General features: G+C 43.3%; 1 protein-coding gene across 1 annotated transcript in view; it reads left to right on the top strand.

Annotated features, from left to right (window-relative positions):
* The first annotated feature begins 17,919 nt into the window (after positions 1–17,919).
* The window catches only part of Slc35b4 (solute carrier family 35 (UDP-xylose/UDP-N-acetylglucosamine transporter), member B4), an 18,498-nt gene continuing 18,210 nt past the window's right edge, over positions 17,920–18,207 (top strand). Inside the window, exon 1 of the mRNA XM_013021730.1 lies at positions 17,920–18,189. Within this exon, the coding sequence (XP_012877184.1) occupies positions 18,113–18,189 (77 nt within the window). The 5' untranslated portion in view covers positions 17,920–18,112. The remainder of the gene's footprint in view (positions 18,190–18,207) is intronic.

Here is an 18,207-nt window from a genome sequence, read left to right as displayed (position 1 = left end):
TGAAGCAGTGTCTAGGACACATGAAACAGGTACTGACTGCGCCTCCTGAGTTGAGCTGGACTGTCCTGCTGAAGGCACATCTTGACACAAGACTGTACTCAACAGCTAGTCAATTGGCCCCCGAGGAAGATTTAGAACAAGTGTCTTATCTGAAGATGTCATTAGGAGGCAAGAAGAGGTATTGGTTTTGATGTCCACTGTTGCAGTTACTCTTAGGCAGATGCAGAAAGAAGCAATCTGCAAGGTTTAATTGTGTGCCGCTCTGAGCATCACAATGAGATCTTGAGCCATCCTGCTCCATCCCAGCCTAGACACAAATCATCCTTTTGTCCAATGTCTCCACACTGTATGCACTATCTGCTAGGAGCTCACTTAGCCTCAATTGAGAGCCCTCTCCATGCTCAAATTGACTATTGGGGTGCCACAGTGTTAGTGCTCAAGCAACTCCAATCTTCTTTCATAATGATTCCACAGTACAAGAGTTATGATGCTGGCAATTGAGACATGCCAGAGAGAGGCTATAAAGTACTTCCTTTAAATGAAAATGCAAGCCAGACATGGTTCACTCCTTTCACTCCAGCTACACAGGGTATGAAGATCAAGCAGATCTCAGGGGAAAAGTTAGCAAGATCCCATCTTAACAAATGAGCAGGGCATGGTGGTACATGCTGTATGAGAGTCCAAAGGTAGGAGAATTGAGGTCCAGGAAGGCCCTGGACAAATATTTTTATTAAGCTCTTTACTCATTTTATAATTAATTTATTATTTTTGTATAAGTTATTGAATAAGTAAATAAATGGCCTTGACGTAAAAAGGGTTGAGGAGTGGTTCAAGCAAACCTGTCTAGCAAGCTCATGGTCCTGAGTTCAAACTCCAGTACTACACATAAAAGTTCAAAGGTGAAAAATACGATTATGTCCTTTAGTTGAGGAGGAGGAAAGCATAGTCATATAATTTTCATTATAGCATTTTGTTCTAATTGTCCTATTAGTATCATTATTTATCTCTTACTGTGCCTGTTTAAGTTCAAGTATGTACAGGGAGAAACATAATACACAAATACTATACGTCATACAGCCCTAAATTAAAGCTTGATAGAATCTCTCGATTCTAACACAAATAATTTTTGATAGATAGGTATGTGAGAAGATAAATATGCTAATCAGCTTGATTTCATCAGTCCATGCGCATACAACTACCAAAACATCACACTGAACTCCTCAATGCATACACTTATTGTTTGTCAATTAAATTAAAGAGTCATTTTTTGAGAGAACGTAAACCACACACAGCAACTCAATCAAAAATCATCAACTTACCCTATTGCTGCAAAACAAACTTCAAAGACACCTTGCCAATTTCAATCTCTGGTTTTCCTTATTTCCTGGGTATATTAGGATGGACAAATAAATGTGTTATCTGATAGATAGGCTAAATGTAACTTCTTTCTGCCAAAGGGGGAGGAAGCACTCTCTCTTTGAGATCATGGTGGTCACGTGTCACCTTGACAGCCAACCTCAGGAAACGGCCATGCTCAGATCATGCTAGATAGTTGTGCATTCAAACCCCATCTTTCCACAACTGGAGAGCCAAAATAACTCTGTATGTGTCGCTTGTGTTGCAAACATGTAGCATCTGTTAAAGACCATTTATAGCAGGCTATCGTTTGGGACTAGCCTCATGCACGGGGCCCCAGAAGCTCAAACCAAACCAGAATAGTATAGCTCTTTCCAGCGGCTGAGCCATCAATTCAAGCACTAGAATGGACTAGAGTTGTTGTTGTGGTGGTTTTCATGGGCTCCTTTCATTCACTGAGTTTGTAAACTCCCCTTGTTGAGAAGTAAAAGATAAAAAAGAAAGAAAGAAGTCCCCAGTTAACCAGAAAGCAGAGATGGGATCCTTACCCAATTACCCACCTGTTCTGGGAAGTCTACATCGAGAGTCTGAGGTGGAGTTGGTTCATGTTTTCTTGCCAGATGCTGCTTAGCTGGACCCTGGCTGGTTGGTTTTTTTTTTTTTCAGGGGTGGGGGGTGGTTACATTTCTAATCTGATCTTCCCAAAGGACGTCCAGGTCTATAAGAAAAATAACTGCAAAGGGGAGTGGCCAATGGCCACATCTCATGGTCATAAGAAGGAGGATGTGGGCTGCTACGGACTGAGGTACCAGAGTAAAGCAGTGAATGAATGGGAATGCGTGTCAGGTTAGTGAGGGAGGAAAAGCCAACCCCAAATGTTCTCTTCTTCGTGCAGGCTTTGCAACCTGCTCTTTCTGTGGCAGGTCCTCCCTTGGAGTCACTCTTGATCAAATGACCTTGAACTTGAAGATACAGCCCCCAATGCCCAACTGGTAGCCCATTCTGACCACATTTCCCAGGACTGTGACTGCTATCAACCCCCCTGTAAAGCATTCACGCAGTCTCTGGCCAGGGACTATGTCTGCCTTCACAAGGTCCTCATATTGCTGCCTAGTATTGCTCTTCCCAGCTGCTGTGGATTCATTACAGAAATTAAAATTAAAATGATGCCGACACCAGCCAATCGGGTAACTCGAGGAGGAAATCTCCCAAACCCTCTTGATGCATCAGCAAATTACAGGTTGAAAATGATCATTGAGAACTTAAGTTGAACACTGCCTTACCAGCCATGTGTATAGCCATTAAGCATCTTAACCAGATGGAAAGCAGAAAAGGCACAGCAACAAAGCCCCTCTCTCCCTCTCCCAGCTACTTGCAACACTGAAGTTCACAGCCAATGAAGTATACATTGTGCCAACAGCCCTTGCCACTGGCTTCAGCTACCTGTAATTAGTGGCCAAGGGGAGTTGGCCCAGATTTATAGATTTTTCTATAATGAGATCATTACTTTATACATGTATCCAATTCTCCATGAAAAGTTTCTTTATGGTCCCCTGATGACTTCTATAACTCTGTGCACTTTGAGAAACAAGGAGCTTAGAGACATAAAATTTGGTCCAAGAACCAAACAAAGCTCCGAGAATTCAGGAACTCTGGATGTAAATCAGGGTCCTGACGTGTCTGATTTATTTCAAAATGTCATTTTGCACCTCAGACTTCTCTTAAATTATATGAGTATTATGAATATAAACACACATCTAAATTAGAAATATACATCTATAATTAGAAAAGAGGGAGAGGAAGGAGGAGAGAACTAGGAATATAATAGAGGTGGTAGCCAGGCATTGGTGGCTCACACCTAACTACTCAGGAGGCTGAGATCTGAGGACGACAGTTCAAAGCCAGCTTGGGCAGAGAAATCCATGAGACTCATCTCAAATTAATCACCAGAAAATAGGAAGTAGTGCTGTGGCTCCAAGTGGTAGAGCACTAGCTTTGAGGGAAAAAGTTCAGGGACTGAGCCCAGGCCCTGAGTTTACCTAAAAGTAACAATGCTACTACTACTACTACTACTACTACTACTACTACCACTACTACTACTACTAATAATAATAATGGTGGTAGTGAACTTGTTGAAAGTATGTAGTACACACGTATGAAAGATTCTGGCTAAGTCTACAGTTTTATGGTCTGCACAGGAATAGGGTAGAGAGCGGCACCCTACTCCCTCAGTGCTGTGACCTGAATATCAGTGCCCCCACCCCAATTCATATACTGAACATCCCAACTAAGAAGCAGGACTTTGGGCAGGTGATGGGTTCATCAGCATCAGTGGGAATAGTAACCTTATCAGAGAAGCCTAAGAGAACTTGAAGACAGGGTGAACAAGACCTCCCATGAGAAGGGCGGGCCTCCACCGAACACCGAATGCATCAGCTCCTTGATCTGGGACTTCCAGCCTTCACAACGGTGAGGAGTATATTTCAGTAGCTTCGAAGCCAAGCAGCCTAGGGTTTGTCTTCATAGCAGTCCACAGGGGTCAGATCACACAGCCAAAAACTTGAGACTGGATTAGGAGTTAAGCCTTCCATGGTGTATTCTGACCTGCATTTCTCTGTCTCTATAGATCCTCTTCCTTTTCTTCTGCAAAAGATGCAGGTTGAACTGAGTGATCCTTCAGAAAACCTGGAAAGCCCTCTTAGTCCTACAAAAACCAAACCGTTCTCCACCTACGCCAGGCCCAGGAAAAAGGGTAGCAGGCAAAGCAAAGCCAGGTCTCTTTTATACACCAAGTGCCCGTTATCATTTCACTAAATATTATTTCTTGTAAAGGCTTTAGCTAAATTACCAGCCACTTTACAGTCTGAAAACACCCCATGGCAGCATGTATCTTATACTTAGCTATAAAATGTTTTGAAGGCTCTTGGTTTGGGAATAGGTATAAAATTACAGCCCATTATTATAAATTCCTTTTCATTACTCTTTGTTATACTTCTTAGCTCCAACCAAAATAATTCTTACTCTGCTGACTGTTTACAACTTTCACATCCAAGGAGATGGTCCCTGAGTTCCCAGCCATCATCATTTACTGCACTCTACCTGCTCAGCTCTTTTCATCTTGCTTCATAAATCAAGCTGTCTTCCCCCATCACTCTTGTTGCTCCCCCCACCACCTCCCCTGCCCCCAACACTCAGCCCATTTGTCTGTACCTGGCTGGTAATGAGATGCTCAGAGCGGAGCCTTCCAGGTGGGGTCTCAGCAGAGTCATCTGTTGCTCCAAGTATTGCTGAGCAAATCCATTTCCATTTCCTCTGGGGGGCCTCACATCTTACTCCAGCCAGAGCCAAGCTGAAGAACACAAAAGGCAAAACAACAAAGATTACCTAGATAGAGCCTGCACACCAGGCCTGAGAAGAAGAGACAAAGCCACGATCTCTTCAGGGTCCAGAGCAACGGAGATAAAGGGTGGAAGTTAATCTTCTCCCCCATCTTCGGTGGCAATGAGAGAATGAGAGTCAATAGTTTGTCTTAAATGTTCAGAAAACTTGCATAGGGCTGAGCTTGTGAGCATTTCTCTTCTGGAAGTTACTAGAAGCCTCCTCTACACTGAGCCTCTCCTACTACATGCATGGTGAGGTCACCATGCTCTTTCTTGCCCCTCGCCTCCTCAAATGTTCCTTCTCCTCTGAGGTCAGAGAAAGGAACATCTCCTAGGATTCGTCCCTTACCCCTTGTGACATGGAATCAGTTCAGGTTGGGGGGGGTGTGCTCACACACGCGTGTGTACGTGCATACATGTGCATGCACACGTGTCAGTGCTAGGCTTTGAACTCAAGACCAGGCCACTGTCCCTTAGCTTTTTTGTTTTGTTTTGTTTCTAATCCTGGGGCTTGGACTTGGAGGCCTGGGCCTCTTCCTAAGCTTTTGCGCTCAAAGCTAGTGCTCTACTACTTGAGCCACAGCACCGCTTCTGGATTCTTTGTGGTTAATTGGAGATAAGGATCTCACAGACTTTCCTGCCCCGGCTGGCTCTGAACAACGATCCTCAATCTCAGCCTCCTGAATAGCTAGGATGACAGGCGTGCGCCACTGACACCCAGCTGTCCCTTAGCTTTTTCACTCAAGGCTGGCACTCTTATCACTGAGCCACAGCTTCACTTCTAGATTTTTTTGCTGCCTGGTTAGAGGTAAGACTCTCTCAGATTGGTCTGCCTAGGCTGGCTTCAAACCACGATCCTCAGATCTCTCAGCCTTCTGACTAGCTAGGATGATAGGCGTGAACCACTAGCACCTGGCTAATTCATGTTCTTCTTAGCAGTTTTATGGAGGAAGAGAAAGCCACATAAGCAGATATCTTGAACAGCAACATATCAATCAGTTAGCAACTCTCTGGCAATTTTGCTAACTTAAAATTTGCTTTTGCTGAATGTCTACTGCAGCTATCCATACATCGGTCACATAGTAGGTAGACATTTGGGAGAAAATCTAATGTAGTAGATTAGCCTTCTTCTAAACTAGAAAGCCGTGGGTTTGTTTTTGTATGTTTCTATTGGCCAAGTGATTTGGGATAGGTGATTTAACCATCTTTTACCTCAGTTTCCCCATATATAAGATACCTCATTGGGTCTTTATCAAGGGTAAGTGACAGGCCATGATCCAAGTCCCTGATCTAAAACAGCCATTTAGGCCATGTTACTTTTTCTGCCCTGAAGAGAAAACCAGTTATGGCATCTGACTGTGGTAGGCTGTGAGTCTTCTGCTTACAACATTTCCATAATCATCCTTCCTTATGGAAGAAAAAAATTTCAAAGAATACAGTTAGTTTCATCTATTAGCAAGTCTGCATAGAAGTTCATAACCTAGCTTTGATCTGTAATTTAGAGGAAAAATTTCCCCAATACTTGAGAGACCATTGCTCCCCCTTGGTGTGATGTTGGGATTTAACTCCCATTAACCGTAACAGGCATAATAAGTCGACAGCCAGGGGAAACATACCCTCTAGTGCTTAATGAACACAAAATAAAACATTGCCTTTTATCTTCAACATCTACCAGCATAATTTGAATAATGATATTCATATTCATGATGCATAAGACCCTTCTATCAGCGCAACAGTGTCACTGAGGCATCTCTGGAATGTCAATAAGTGTGTGGAGATCTTTCTGGCGATATGGTGGTGTAGGAACTGTTGCGGCAGATCTTGTCTGGGAGATAAAGGATATCCCAGGATATCCCAGGGAGATAAAGGATATCCCAGGATATCAAGGTAGGAGAATGGTGGTCTGGATGAGCTGACCTCCAGATAGGAAGGATCCTCCATCCAACAGGGGACTCGGCCAGCGGATGGGATGATGAGGGACCGTGGCAATCATGAAGGCTGCCCTCCAGAAATGCTGGTCTACAACTTTCCCAGGTGGGACCAGAAGGGATAGTTTGGAGGATTCTGAAAAGGAGAAAGGTGGACTGTAAGAGTCCAGGCTGTACTACAATCCCAAAGTTGCTATGAGAACATCTCACCATCAAAGCATCTCTCTTCTCCTGTCATCTCTGTGGACCTCTGAAGGTAAAAAGTCTGTGTCTTATGAACAAACCTTTCTATCCTCTCATCTCTGCGTGCAAGGCTTGCTGAGCTAAGATAGGAGCATGAGCAGATGTGGAGCACGCATCTTGGCCCCCACTCTAGACAAGTAGATAACAGCAGATCATCTTTTTCTTTTCCTGAAATTCTCTTAGGTCAGTGGAGTAAAGCAGTGTTGATTGGTCTCTAGAATCAGACAGATCTAGGTATTAGACAAGTTCCCAAGTTGTGAACAACTTAGAGAGAGATGAAGAGCTCAGCTTCCACATCTATAAAATGGGTACATGGGAGAATGGCAGTGGGCGTAACACCGATCAAGATACATTTTACTCATCAATTGACGTGTTGAGTTGAATCTCTTTATACAACCAGTTAAAGATCATTTTTTAAAGTTCATGAATGGTGCTTCTCTCGCTAGATTTTTATGAAGATTCAATGAGATAGTTTGGGTGCTCAGTTACTATTACTATTAAAGACCAGAGGACATTGCTCTGAGCTCTTCTTTTCCTTTTTAGGAAATAGATATGAAGCTCTTCCTGTGCCTGCGTTGTGATGTTTAAACCTCTACTTCCTAACCTTGAGTTGGCTAAATGAATAGGCTTTCAGGAATTTTTGCAGATGTATGCAACAGCAAGAACTTTTGAACCCAGCAAGCAGCAGATTAACAACTCAATGCAGAGCCAAGAGGGAAACAAAATATGTCTTTGAATTCCCATGCTAAGCACTAATTTCTGAACTCGAGTTGTGAAGAGCCCTCTGCCCCTTATTCATCCGTAAGCCTAGCTTTCTAGCTTTCCAGGCTCCTTAGGCTGCATTGAATTGGAAGAGGACACGTGGCCATAGTGCAACTGGCTAAGCACAAACACAGTGTCATTTTGAAAGAAGATGGAAATAAAAGCTACAGAAAGCAGAGCGAACTCGTTTTCGCCTTTATTTTTTCCATCCGCTCAACAGATATTTAGGGGTGACGATTGCAGACTGGGCACTTGTGTTAGGAGCTGAGCATAAAAGTTGATGAGACCATCATCCTTACAGCCTCAGGGTTTAAGATAGAGTGGAGAGGGAAGTTTTCAATGGTGGCAAGACAAAGGTGAGTACTGGCCACTAGAGGGCACTAGAGGAGCACTGATCAGACCTTGGCCATCGAAGGTTTCCTGGAGAAATTGGACCATTTTTGTGGCTAGACTTGGTAAGAATAGTCCCGTGGCTAAGTAAGGACCAGCATAATAATAGAAGCTCAAAAATCATAATATTGAGACCACAGGATAGTAGCATTGACAAGGCAGAAGGTTACATGAAAATTTCCGTTCAAAATTATTTTACTACCACCAATTTTAGCCCCTCCTCCCCTCCACCCAGCACATTTTTTTGATTTAGTTACACAAAGGGGTTTCAATTCAACATGGCAATTTCTATGTACAATGCATCTTGATGAGTTTAAAACTGAATTCATTGTCTGGACCTTCTTGCTCGGTATGAATGTTTATTTTCTAGTGATAATGGGTCTATGAGGTGTGAATATTAGGCTGTAATTTTCAGGTGATGCATGAGATATAATAATGTGATTTTTAAAAATATTTACAGATGCACATCCTGGGGCTTGGACTCAGGGCCCAGGCACTGTCCCTGAGCTTTTTCTCCCAAGGTTAGCAGTTTACCACTTAAGCTACGGCTCCATTTCTGACTTTTTTTGGTGGTTAGTTGAAGATAAAAGTCTCACAGACTTTCCTGCTCGGGCTGGCTTTGGAACTCAGATCTCAACCTACTGAGTAGCAAGGATTACTGGTATAAAAAGCCAGCACCTGACATTATGTCATTTTTTAAAATATTGGATAAAACAAAAATATCTGCTTGGTCTTTCTATTTTTAAAAAAATATATTTGGTATCAGATTAGTGGAACTAATTGAGCAGGTGTTGCGTGAGTGGTGTTGGAAGGGATCCTCCTTTATTCTGACTCTGTTGCTTAGGGCATGATTAGGGCTCAGAAGCACGCAGCCTGTGGTGGGACTCTGGCTCCACCATTGTTGTATAGTATGGTTTAAAAATGGGAGTTTGAAGAACTTCTCCAAAGAAAAGCTACATATTGCTAATAAGTATATGGAAAGATGCTGAGCATCAATAATCACTAGGCAAATAAATGCAAATCAAAACCAGAAGGATATATCTCCTCCTGCTTAGTACCAAGAAATGGAGGGGGGGTGGCCAGCATGGGTGAAGGCCCAGTATGGGCAAGGATTGGAGATTGGAAACTTGTGTGCTTTGAGAATGGAAGTATAAAATGGCACAGCTGCTCTGGAACAGAGTGGAGATTATTCCCAGAATTCAACATAGAATTACCATGTGATTCGGGAATCTCAGTTCTTGTTCTATCCCCAAAAACAACTAACAGAAAAGTCTTGAAGGGGCATTTACATATCCATAGTCCCAACCTCATTCACCATAGGCAAAATGGTGGAAGCAATCCAATTTCCATGGATGGAATAGAATAGTCCAGTGTCTGTTATTATCACACAATACCTGAGGCTTTGTTATAAAGGAAAGAGGTCTGTTTAGTTTATGATCTTAGTGACAGGAAGATACAAACAGAATGGTGCCAGCATCAGACTGTGCCACAATAAGGCAGAAAAAATAACAACAAAAAACAACAACAAAAACCCCATAGTGAACCAGCATAAACAGAAGAAATCAAGTACATGGGGCAGCCGTGCTTTGTAACAACCCACTCTCTCAAGACAAACCACAAGAAAAGGATTGCATTTCCTAGAGAAAGCATTACTCTGTCTTAAAGACACAATCGACTCCCACTACACCCCACCTCTGGCTCATTGGGACCAGGGTCATGAATCTTCAAGAGACACATTCAAGCCAGACGTCAACCACAGCAACAGATGACCGGATATACACCACGTGGCCTGCACATTAAAGGTGATATTGTTCAGTCTTCAAAGGAAGGAAAATTCTAACACAGGCAGGAACATGGATGAACCCTGGGGATAGGAGGCTAAACAAACAAATCAGCCATGACAAGACACACTGCAATCCCATTTCTATGAGGCGCCCAAAACAAGATCACAGAAGCAGGGAGGAGAAAGGATGCTGCCACGGGCCAAAAAGACAAGAGCATCCTTTGCTTGAGTCCTTCTGGTTAAGGTTTCCTTCTCTGCTCCTTGGTTTCTTGTAATCTGAAAGAGAAAAACCTGTCTTTGCACAATGCCCTTGAAGAAGTTAAAGTCGACACGTCTCCCAGTACACCAGGGCATTGCTTGAATATGACCTGTGAAACAAGAAACAAGATTATTTTGACTTTATAAATAATACCTTAAGTATATTTATAGTGTGTCTCTCTGGTGCCCAGCTTCAAGCATCACAAGATTTATGTGCTGCAGAGATGAGGAAATCATCCTCCTGATAGATATGGAAAATATGGTGGGGTTTTTTTTTTTAAATCAAATGACAGATCTCTGTAGGATTGGCAGGCTGAGACTTATCAAGCTGTTTCCCACGGGACTCATCTTACTTAATTTTTTTTTGTCAACAACTTGGTTAAGTGGATTTTATAAATGATTCGAAATATGTCTGAGTGGCTGAAATGAGAAACAAAATGGCTTTTAAAATAACCTTGACAGTTCCCCCCCCCCCCCACTGACAACCCTAGAGCAAAGATGATCAATGGTCCCAGAGAGACAGGTCTCTCTCACACAAGACAGGCACATTGTGCAGAGGTTTAAACCCCTGGAGCCTAGCAGCTGTCTGAAGCTCCTATTCGTTCAAAACATGTTAGATTATGAACTCAGAGGAAAAGGAATTTTTTTTTTAAAGATCCAGGAGATGATGCCATAATTATCCTTCAAAACTCTGGTGAGTGTGTGTGGTGTGTGTGTATGTATATGTGTGTGTGTGTGTGTGTGTGTGTGTGTGTGTGTGTGCCAGTCCTGGGGCTGGAATGCAGGGCCTGTGCACTGTCTCTCTGAGCTTTTGCGGTCAAGATTAGCACTCTAGCACTTGAGCCACAGCTCTATTTCCAGCTTTTTGGTAGTTAATTGGAGAAAAGAATCACCTGATTCTCAGATCTCAGCCCCCTGAGTAGCTGGGATTATAGGCATGAGCTACCAGAGCCTGGTTAATAACTCTGTTTTTATGCAACAATCAAGATGTTGAAGTTGATGTGACCCTTTAAAAAACAACAACAAAAAAAACCCCTCCTAGCTGGGTGCTGGTGGATCACGCCTGTAATCCTAGCTACTCAAGAGGCTAAGATCTGAGGATTGCAGTTCAAAGCCAGGCTGGACAGGAAAGTCTGTGAAACTGTTATCTCCAATTAACCACTACAAAACCGGAAGTGGTGCTGTGGCTCAAGTGGTAGAGTGCTCGCCTTGAGCTGAAGAGCTGAGGGATAGCGCCCAGGCCCAGAGTTCAAGGCCCAGGACCAGAAGAAAAAAAATCTCCAGGAGGTTCCAGTTGTTAATTTACAGCCTCGAAAACTCCACATCCATCCTCTGGGGCCCCAATTCCTAGCGATGCCGGAGGAGAACTGGAGCACATCTCTCCTCTACCTGCTGGACAGATATGGGGCTTTACAATGGGCTGAGCTGAGGGGACTCTTCTCCACCTGCTTCTAGTATGTTCTCTTTTGATTCCCAAAGTGCTTGCTCAGCATGTGGGAGACCCTAAGGCATTCACCTTAGTGAACTTAGTAGTAGTACTTTTACAGATACTATCTAGAAAGTTCTATCAGAGGCCCAGACAACTGCCTTAGTGGGAAGTCCCCAAGGCCCAAGCCAGGCTCTGGAGGGTGGTCCCTAGCAAGTCTGATGAGAGCTCTTTGCCCAAAGCACTACAGCCCCAATGTTAGAATACATTAGACGTTGCCAGAAAGCTAGACATCCAGGTACAAAGAACAAAGAAAGGGTTGTTGCCGGTAAAGATGAGCAACGCCTCTTCTCACAAGAGAGGAGTGAGAAGCAGCCCTGGCTATTGCCTGAGGTGACCTATGTCAGCTACTGAGGCTACGAGGGGCTAGGAGATGGAGACACCCGTGTGGACGTGAGGACCGGGGGCTTCATCATGGAGGACTAGGATTCATGGCTGCTGCCCAAATAGTAGATCAGGGGCCCCGCAGCTGCCCAGACCTGAAGGTCACTCTAAGGGGCTCTTGCTGCCTTCAATGGTGGCAGCTGCTCCAGAGGAGTGCCATCCCAAGGTAAAGGGGAGTGGAGGCTGATTACTGACTGCCTTTACTACACGGGCCTAGTGCTGCCTAGGAAGGGAGCATGCTAAGCTGTGGAAAGGGGAAGGAGCAGGCTAAACTATGGGAGGGGAGCTCATCTGGCTAACACCCACCCTCTTCAATAAAGGTGAGATCCTTATTGGGGGAAACGAAGAGAAGAATTCATCCACATTTGTTCTGCTCTTGGGCACAAAGCCTCGGTCCCTGTACCTGCCAGTCCTATAATCTTGGCAGCTCTCTTAACTCTTTGTAGTAGCTCTGGTACTAGTTAATTTGTTTTAATAATAAGATGTATCTATTCAAATGACCGTATGATTCCCATCCCCTGACATAGACAGGAATTCGTGTATAGATTTCCAGCAAAAATGTGTTAATTGAAATGAAGCACCATTGATACTAGTCAAAATGTCCATCATGAATAAACTCATTATGGTAAATTTGTGGAAGACAGGAATAGACAGTAATAATAAACGACCTACAAATGCACACTCCACAGTGGGGATGACTGACATAATGTTGAATGAATGAAGTAGAAACAAGAGAAAAGGTACGGCATGATTCCATTTACAGAAAGTTCCCAAACAAGGATGACTAATCTCTAATACTAGAAAGTCAACATAGTGGCTCCTGAGAGGAGGTTAGTGAGTGAAAGGTGACACAAGAAGCTTCTGGAATGGTGGCAACGTCCAATTCCCTGTTCCGAGTGTTGTGCAAATTCATTGAGCTGTCCATTTTTTATGTCATAAAATGTTATCAATCTGGTGAATAATGCATATTTATGAGGTGTGATTTGGCTGAGTCTAGCTCCTTTCCTTCATACAGTCAACACAAAATATATGCACATAAGCAGTCACTACGTAAGGTGACGGTCTATAGATAAAATTGTTACTCACGCTGCCTGTCCACAAAGGTCGAAGTCTAGAAGGGGGAGATTGATATAGCAACAGACAATGACAATAGACATGATTAATGGATTTGTGGGTTAATGGATGGGGTACTGGAAGTATACAAAGGGAGCCATGAATGGTACAGTGAAAAGCTACACAGAAAGGTGACGTCTGAATGTGGCGTCTTACACTGCACAGTGTAGGAACTTCTCCGCCCTCCACTGTCCTCTAGGGACATAAAAAGAGGAATACAAGTTGGCTGGATAAAGGACACAACCTGAGGCCGACAGAACAGCATGCACACACACAGATACAAACTTTGAAAGTCACTGTGAAATCACTGAACGAACGGAGAGTGGTCAATAGCTGGGGTCCAAGGAGCAGGAGGGAGAAACAGAACATAAAGCTGGAGGTAGACGAGGTCTGTGGCGTGCCTGCAGCCTTCTATCGAGTATGGAGGAACAAGTCTGCAAAGGTGCTCCCTCCCCAAACCAATGGGTTAGTTCATTCCCTCCCACGGTGAATCCAGGTAACCTTTGGAACAAATAGAAGATGGGGTGGGTAGTTCTGGGTGACTACTGAGGACACTGTATGTCTGCCTATTCTCTAGGAATCCTGTTGTGAGGGAAGCCAGTCATCATCATCATCATCATCATCATCATCATTCTAATAATATAGGTAGATTATTATTAGTAATAAAATAGTAATAATAATCTACCTACTGTGGGCCCAACATGTTGTGAGAGAAAAGCAGAAAAGAGACACCGCATGAACAGAGCTGTTCCAGCCAATTGGTATAATCCAGTCAAGATGACACCAACCTCAGTCCATACCTGATGCAAAAAGAGAATAGAACCGCAGGGTGCTGAGCTGAGAACTATGAGAGAGAAAAGTGGTGGTGGTGTTTTCAATTTGGTTTGTGGAATATTTTTTGCTTTGTTGTTGCCTTCGAAAGAATACATTTGGAAAGAGTTTATTCCTTTCCAACAGGAATGAAAAGGAGAGGTTGGAATCCAAAGACACCGACATGTGAGGCAGACTGACAGACTATAATGAGCAAACACATGTATGGTGGGGTAGTGGACAGGAAGACTGAAAAATCTTTCAGGATTTTGGTTGTCCCAAAAGAGAAAAATGGGGCTTTCTCATGCAGTTAGTGGTCTTCTTAAGGGAAGGCAGACGATGATCCATGTAGCTACTGATATCAAAGCCATGGGAAACTTTTGTATTAGGACACAAGCGAGTTGGGACTAAACATACAATACACACAAGCTCAAGCTCACAGTTGCCTAGGCGACAATGGCAGTCACTGGGCACAAATCACCAGGAGGAAGTGCTCAGGCAATAAAAGGCAGAGGTGAAGGGTCAAAATTTGAAGAGAACAGTGGCCAAAGTTTTTTTGTTTGTTTGTTTTCTTTTCTTTTCTTTTCACAAAGGGAAGAGAAAAGTGAAGTGGAAAAAGAAGCATAGACCTCTGTCTTAAAGGGCAAGGGACTGTCAAGAAGCAGGGGGATTTTGTCTTCAGAAATTCACTGGAAGATCAAGAGACTGTGCAATTGACTGTTAAATGGTCATTAGGCTTCCCATGGGACTATTTTCAATAATCTGGCTTTGGGATGAGTAGTCAAAGAAGCTGATAGGAGGTTTAAAACAGATGGCTAATAGAGATGAGTCTTTAACGATATTTGGTGTTCAAGTGAAGGAAGAAGAAAGGAAAGTTCATTTTTTTAGCATAATTGTGTAAAATGTGAAATCAGAGATAGAAAAAAAGTATTAATTATTAAAAATAGGGCAAAGCATTAAAGGGAAATTCCAGAAGACCCAAAGTAAAGAATTAAATAATAACCAAGTTAAACATCAGGTTACTGAAAAGTAGCAGGACTCAGGAAAAGCCCAGAAACCAAGAAAGTACTTTGGCCTTAGACTTAGTAATAGGATTTTTTGGGGGGAGGTGTGAAAGGTGTTTTTGCAAATAGGAAGTTTGGAGCATGTTTTGGTAAACATCTGCTAAACCCTTAACAAAAGGAAAACCTAGAATGTGGTCTTTGTTTTCAACGTATTGCTTTGTCTTATTGGAAATTGCTATTTGTCACTGGCCACCTGCTTAAGGCCCTTTATGTACACCACCACCTGCACATGGCCTCTTTCTTATATAAGCCATAATGTGAGAGAGCATGGCTGCTATGCTCCACTACTCTATAAGTGGGGCATAGTCACCATGGCTAATAAAGACTCCTTGCCCTTTTTACCTGAGTCAGTGGATATATGTACAGGAAATATATTTGTAGGAGCCAGGACTCTACAATTGAAAGCTAAGGGAAAGGAAGAATTCGGGATGGGTTTGCCCGCATGCCCAGAACCAATAAGAAGGGAGAGATAGAGGGCTCCCCAGAGTGATCTAGGTTTTCAGGCTTTTGTTCTTCTAAGGTGGTCCAGGATCATTAACATCACCTGGAAGCTTGTTAGAATCTCAGGCCCCATCTTCAGCCTGGTGATCTAGAGTCCAAATTTTAACAAAATCCCAGGTAATAATTATACCTATTAACTATGCCCGGGAACAGGCAGAAGTATAAGAGAAGGGGGAAGATGCATATCACATGTAAACCTTACAGGACTAAAGCTATCTCTTGGTTTAATTATTTAGGTATGGTTTTGCTTTTATGGGAAAAGATGATAGATGTTGAGAATATTATTTATATGCTCCCAAATATTCAGATATATGGGAAACAAAGGCTTGTAGGATAAGAATTTATCTCTAGTGAAATCAGAGGAAAAGGCAGGATTATCTACAGTCAAGGTGAAGATATTATCATTACTCGAGCTTCAAACCCAGATATTCTGCTTTATTTTTTTCTGAACTAGGACTGGTATTTGTTTTTGTTTCAATAATTTTAAAAATCCCATGAGTGATTCTACTTGCTAGTTCAAATTGAGAACCGCTAAGAGATAAAAGAAAAAGAAAAGAAAGTAAAGAGGCTCTGAACCTTAGCTGCATAGTTAATCTGGGAGACTTTGAGAATTACCAATATCCAGGCACATTTGTCAGAAAGACTATTTCATTAATCAGACCTTTAATGGTGCAAGGGCGGCATGTTTCTTTCTACCAGTTGAATTCTCATAGCATCACAAACCAAGCTTAGCCACCTATTCAGTCAGCAGCAGCAAATGGTATTTGTTAAAATCTGTGTACATAGGATAGTACTGCACTGCTTTTTTATTTGTAAAATACACGTGAACACCTTGTCAATCCAGCAGGACTGGTTTTGGGTTTTTTTTCATTTGTTTGTTTTTGTTTTTTGTCCGTCTCAAGGCTAGCGCTCTACCATTTGAGCCACAGCACCACTTCTAGCCTTTTCTGCTTATGTGATGCTAAGGAATCAAACCCAGGGCCTCATGCATGCAAGGCAAGCATTCTATCACTGAGCCTTCCTAGCCCCATCAAGACTCGTTTTTGATGGCAGTATGTGTTTACACTTCCTTTCTATTCCTTGTTCCTAGTATAAAATATGATCTCTACTGCTTTGAGTTTGTACCACATCATACATCTCAGTTACAACTAATTCCAACAGCAAAGTATATGGTAGAATTTTGGAATGTCATGCTGTATTTGCTTTAATTTCAAGTGAGTCATAAGTATTCTGAAGTCTTCCCTGAGATGGACAATATACTTCAAAATAGTGTGCGTGTGTGTGTGTGTGTTTCCAAATTTGTGACCCAGAGACAATATTAGAATCATTTGGGGTCCTAACTATAAATACAGATTACTGGGTCTCTCCTCAGACCTACTGAATCAGAATCCTTGTGGGTGGGGTCCAGAAAGTGATATTTTCCACAAACACATCTGATAAGCCTAATGTATTCTAAAATTCATATGTGTGTGCAGTAAGAAGGCCAGTAGGAACATAAGCTAAAGTGATAAAATAAGCACTATCAATTAAATTCCATATTTAAGGAGCACCCACTTCGAGTTGGCACAAGACAGGCCAAGGACAATAATGACTAAAAGAAAATCCTTACCTTAAAGGGTCGAACAGGATCAACTAGCCTGTTGGATGCAACAACAATAAATTGAATACAAAGCAATCTACTTCTTGTGCTAGTATTTTTATAGAATATATCTTTTAAGATAATTATTGTTCATTTAGCTGATAAGTTTTGAATCTAATAAACAAGTGATAATAACCTAGACATACACTCATTCAAACCACCTTCACTAAGCACCGAGTACCATAGTTTCCAATCTTTTCACCAAGAACAACTCCATTATTGAAAGGCTGCCCCCAAACGCAGTGTATTTTAAGTTTCTAACCAAAAAGAAAATAGAGAGCTGTCAAAGCTTGTAATTAGCATGAAACAACCAAGTTCACACTTACAGAATGTAAGTAAAAAACGACTTTTAAAAGCTTTGCTTAAGCGGGGCCTCATAGTGGCTCCTCCCTGTATTTGAGATGAGGAGGATGGTGGCTCAAGGCACAGAACATGTTTGATCTTACAATCACCAGGCCCAACCCTGGTTTCCTAGAGGTGAATTCAGAGGCATTTCTACGCTGGGGAGACTAGTGAGCTCGTGTTTCAGATGCCATGCACCTCTACCGACCCGCCATAGGTCTGCAGCTCCTCTAGTTAACAAAAAGTTCTCATTTGTAGTTCTCCCTCAACCAAGGACCTTGACAGCCGTGGAACTTCACTTCCCAGCAGGCGTCAAGGCAGCTGATCACGCGATACTCACGAGGCGCTAGTCCCGGCTCCTCTGGTGAGGCCGCCGAGCAGAGGCGCGACTTGTCCCCTACTGACGTAAGGGCGCGTGGCATGCTGGGATTTGTAGTCCTCTTGAGGCTCGGACGCCCCCTCGGATGAATGGGGCCGGGACTGACGGCGAACTACAGCTCCTCGGCTTCGAGTGTCGGGCGGTGTCCCGGGAGGAGAGTGAGGACCGCGGCGGACCCCGCGGAGAGGGGCGCTGGGGACGGCGGCGATGTGCGGCGCCGGCTGGCCGGGGGTAGCGGTTTGATCTAGACGGGCGCTTCCTCTGCGCGCTCGCTCCCCGGGGCCTGCACCGGCCATGCGCCCGGCCTTCGCGGTGGGCCTGGTGTTCGCGGGCTGCTGCAGCAACGTGGTCTTCCTGGAGCTGCTGGTCCGGTGAGTCACTCGTTCGGC

Source organism: Dipodomys ordii, unplaced genomic scaffold (genome assembly GCF_000151885.1).
Source record: "Dipodomys ordii isolate 6190 unplaced genomic scaffold, Dord_2.0 Scaffold56, whole genome shotgun sequence".
In the NCBI taxonomy this organism is placed as follows: domain Eukaryota; kingdom Metazoa; phylum Chordata; class Mammalia; order Rodentia; family Heteromyidae; genus Dipodomys; species Dipodomys ordii.
The sequence above is the reverse complement of the archived record's forward strand: the minus strand, read 5'-3'. Positions and strand labels throughout refer to the sequence as shown.